Raw genomic sequence first — 3,952 nt, forward strand, 5'->3', positions numbered from 1 at the left:
AGGCCGTGTGCCATTGATCGAAACAAGTGATAGTCAGAGGGAGCAACGTCTGGAGAATACGGCGGGTGGGGTAGGACTTCCCATTTCAACGTTTCCAAGTATATCTTGATCACTTTCGCAACATGGGGTCGAGCATTGTCATGCTGCAAAATCACTTTATCGTGTCTCTCGTTGTATTACGGCCGTTTGTCTTTCAATGCTCGGCTCAAACGCATCAATTGCGTTCGATACCGATCGCCTGTGATTGTTTCAGTCGGTTTTAACAGTTCATAATACACTACGCCGAGCTGGTCCCACCAAATACAGAGCATGACCTTGGAGTGAATATTCAGTTTGGCCGTCGACGTGGAAGCATAGCCGGGAACTCCCCATGATTATCTGCGCTTGGGATTATCGTAATGAACCCCCAGTGCGTCACAATGCGATGCAGAAATCCCTTCCGTCTTTGCCTTTCAAGCAGCTGTTCACAAGCAAACAAACGCCGTTCAATCTCTCGGCTTCAATTCGTACGGCACCCAATTTCCTTGCTTCTGAATCATTCCCATGGCTTTTAGGCATTTTGAAATGAATCTTGTTGAGTCACTCCCAATGATCGTTCTTGAAGCGTTGAAATCACTCACGATACGTTCTTTCACTAATAGCGGCCTCACCATAAGTATTTGAGAGCATTCGATGAGTCTTAGCTGCAGATTTCTTCATATTGAAGCAAAAAATTAAAACCTCCCGCAAATGACGAGAATTTGGCTCGTAAACTGACATTTTCAATCGAGAATAACTTTATGCAGATACAAATCTATGGGGTTATGTTGACAGATGCCCAAGTTTATTGTATGACGTCTATGATCTATTTATTTCGACCACCACTTACCGCTAAAGCCATCTATAGGAAAACGGCGGAAGCAAAGTTGTATACCTAATAATTTGTTTCATTTGTGACATTTTATTTGCCAGACCGTTCTATTAAATAGTTGAAATAATGATATACCGTTAATTATCGCTTATTATCACCATTTTTATACACCTCACATGAATTTGTTTAATGCTTCTCTACATGGAACTACAGAAACAGCAAACGCGTAGCTATTGGGTTGTTCAAAAAGTCATTGCGTTTTTTCTAATAGATGGCGTTGTCCACGTTATTTGTATGCGAGCATGACGTGAATGTCAAATGTTTACGCGCGTTTTGTTGTTGACACTCAACCTAAAAACCAAAAAAAAAAATTGACGCGATTCGATCGAGTTTTGTGCTTGCAATTGTGGTTCGAACATGGAGAATTTTGAAGAGTACATTCGCCATGATGATTTTTCAGTCAAAGACGCTCATCGCTCCGGTAGGCCTTCCAAGATTGACAACAATGAAATGAAAGCATTGGTGCAAGCAAATAAGCATTCAACAGTTCGGGAGCTTGCTACCTCTCTAAAAGTGTCCGTTGGAAGTGTTCATGACCATTTGAAATCGCTAGGCTTCGTAAAGAAGCTCGATGTTTGGGTACCGCATGAGTTGAAAGAAATTCATCTGACGAATCCCATGAGCGTCTGCGATCAACTCATCAAACGCGAAGAAAACGATCCGTTCTTGAAGCGTATGATCATGGGCGACGAAAAATGGATTGTTTACAACAATATCAGCCGAAAAAGAAGTTTGAGTAAGCGAGATGAAACACCGGAAAGGCAAGCAAAAGCAGAGATCCACCAAAAGAAGGTAATGCTGTTAATGTGGTGGGATTGGAAGGGACCAGTCTTCTAAGCTACTTCCAAAGAGCAAAACGATTAATTTCAATGTCTACTGTGAGCAGCTGCAGAAATTAAGTGATGCCATCGCACAGAAACGTCCCGAGCTAATCAATCGTAAAGGTGTGATGTTTCACCACGACAAGAGACCATACATGCGAGACCATACACAGTTTGGTCACTCGGCAAAAATTGTTGCAACATGGTTGGGATGTGTTCTCACATCCATGTATAGCCAGACCTTGCACCATCAAACTTCCATCTCTTTCGCTCCTTGCAAAACTCCTTGAATGGTAAAACGTTTGCTTCTGAAGACCTCATCAAACAGCACCTAGACAAGTTTCTCGCAGAGAAGGATGGGAAGTTTTATGAACGTGGTATTATGAAGTTGCCCGGGAGATGGCAGAAGGTCCTCGAACAAAACGGCCAATATATCATTGATTAATGTTCATTACATATATTAAATAAACACCTGAAAATCAAATGAAAAAAACGCAATGACTTTTTGAACAACCCAATATATGTAATAGCTGACCGTGAATTATACAAATTACGCGTGATTTTTACATGATGCGGCTATCCTTCAGTTATCACATTCAATTGACATCACATTAGCATTCATTTATCATTCTCTCACCGTATCTTTTGAGAAAAAAGAAGCAACCGCAGCTCGTGTATTCCCATCGCTTCAGTGCGTTTAACACGCCGTGCGAAAAGCGTGAGTCACGCTTCAATCGTTAGCCATTGCAGAATCACAAAGATTTTTTGACCTGAGACTACCATATCATGCATCGTCAAACATAAGTGAAGCGATGCGCATCGAGATGCAAAATATAAATATTACATGCCGTTTTTGTGTGTTTCCCCGTTACTGCGCTATACTGCAAAGATATTCTCTTTTGAAATTTTCCTCGTTTTTGGCTCGTATTTATTTTTTAGGATATTCGATGTAATCTTCGGCTATTTCCATAAGCGTGACGTGATAGAAGGAAGCAATCTCATATACAGCACACTAACTTGAATCAATATCTCAGAAATGCGAAGATTGCATCAATATCACGAAATGTAGATTCAGTGTTAAAGAAACATCCTCACCTTTCAACATTCAATATTATAACGTCTCAACGATGTTCTTTCAACATTTTATATTTTATATCACAAAATAATTTAATATTGCAGCAACATTAACAATCAATGTAGGAAAGTCAATGTAGGAAATATAGATTCAATATTGAAAAAACATTTACATTTCAACATTCAACAAATGATGCTTTCCAGCAGGAGACAGGAATGTAACACAGTGATCATTCATTTTTGGCAAACATAAAGATGCTATTCATCGCGACACTGTATCTCTTGTTGGAAAACACCATAATAACGTCTCAGCAACGTTCTTTCACCATTGTGATGAATAGATCTGTTCTTTCTAACGGTAGTGTATTTAAAATGAAGTAGAAACACGTTTATAGTTTGAGATGAAAGCGAGATAAAAAGTTTTAATGCAATCTAGTGCAAACGATCCAGTACAAAAAACTCAGGTGATAATGTAATCGATCCGATTTATTTGTGCATACGTCATGTAATAAGTGCGAAACAGATATGAATCATTCACGCAATTATATCAGTTATAACTATATGTATATGTAATATGTATATGTAACATATTTCTCATCAAGCAAAATATATTATATTTCATGAATTAATTATAGCCGGTGCATTTTTGTTTGCCGAGATAAGGTACTGCAAACAGAATTATTCTTCTGTTATTTTATTTGGTAAAAAAAAAAGAATATTAAAGATAAGCGATACAACAAGCATACAAACAAACGATATAATTACAGATTGATTCTCCTTCATATGTTATTGATCATCCATTTTTTTATAATAGTCACTTAAATTTATTGTCTATAAATGGAGTGTAACTTGTTTTTAATTACGATGCTTACCGAAGTCTTACATGTCATTTGATGGAAACATGTCAAGATTAAAAAAAAACATGTCAAGATGAAAAAGAAAAAATTTGCGATTTCAAAGTATTCTTTTTCTCTTTGTAAAGAATGAATGATATTAATGGAATTTATTGTGATTTATGTAGATAAATGCTTCATTGATAAAATATGAAAATGATGCATGTTAATGCATTTTGTGTTAATTCATGATAGAGAGAACGAATTAATATATATATATATATATATATATATATATATATATATATATATTA

General features: G+C 37.0%; 1 protein-coding gene across 1 annotated transcript; it reads left to right on the forward strand.

Moving 5' to 3' along the window:
* Window positions 1-1,267: 1,267 nt before the first annotated feature.
* On the forward strand, window positions 1,268-2,021 carry LOC105625296 (histone-lysine N-methyltransferase SETMAR-like). The gene is made up of 2 exons (XM_012206634.1): window positions 1,268-1,702; window positions 1,797-2,021. Exons 1-2 carry the CDS (start codon window positions 1,268-1,270, stop codon window positions 2,019-2,021), a joined length of 660 nt encoding a protein of 219 aa, XP_012062024.1.
* The last annotated feature ends 1,931 nt before the right edge of the window (window positions 2,022-3,952 follow it).

This window comes from Atta cephalotes (assembly GCF_000143395.1).
Source record: "Atta cephalotes unplaced genomic scaffold scaffold00719, whole genome shotgun sequence".
Classification (NCBI taxonomy): domain Eukaryota; kingdom Metazoa; phylum Arthropoda; class Insecta; order Hymenoptera; family Formicidae; genus Atta; species Atta cephalotes.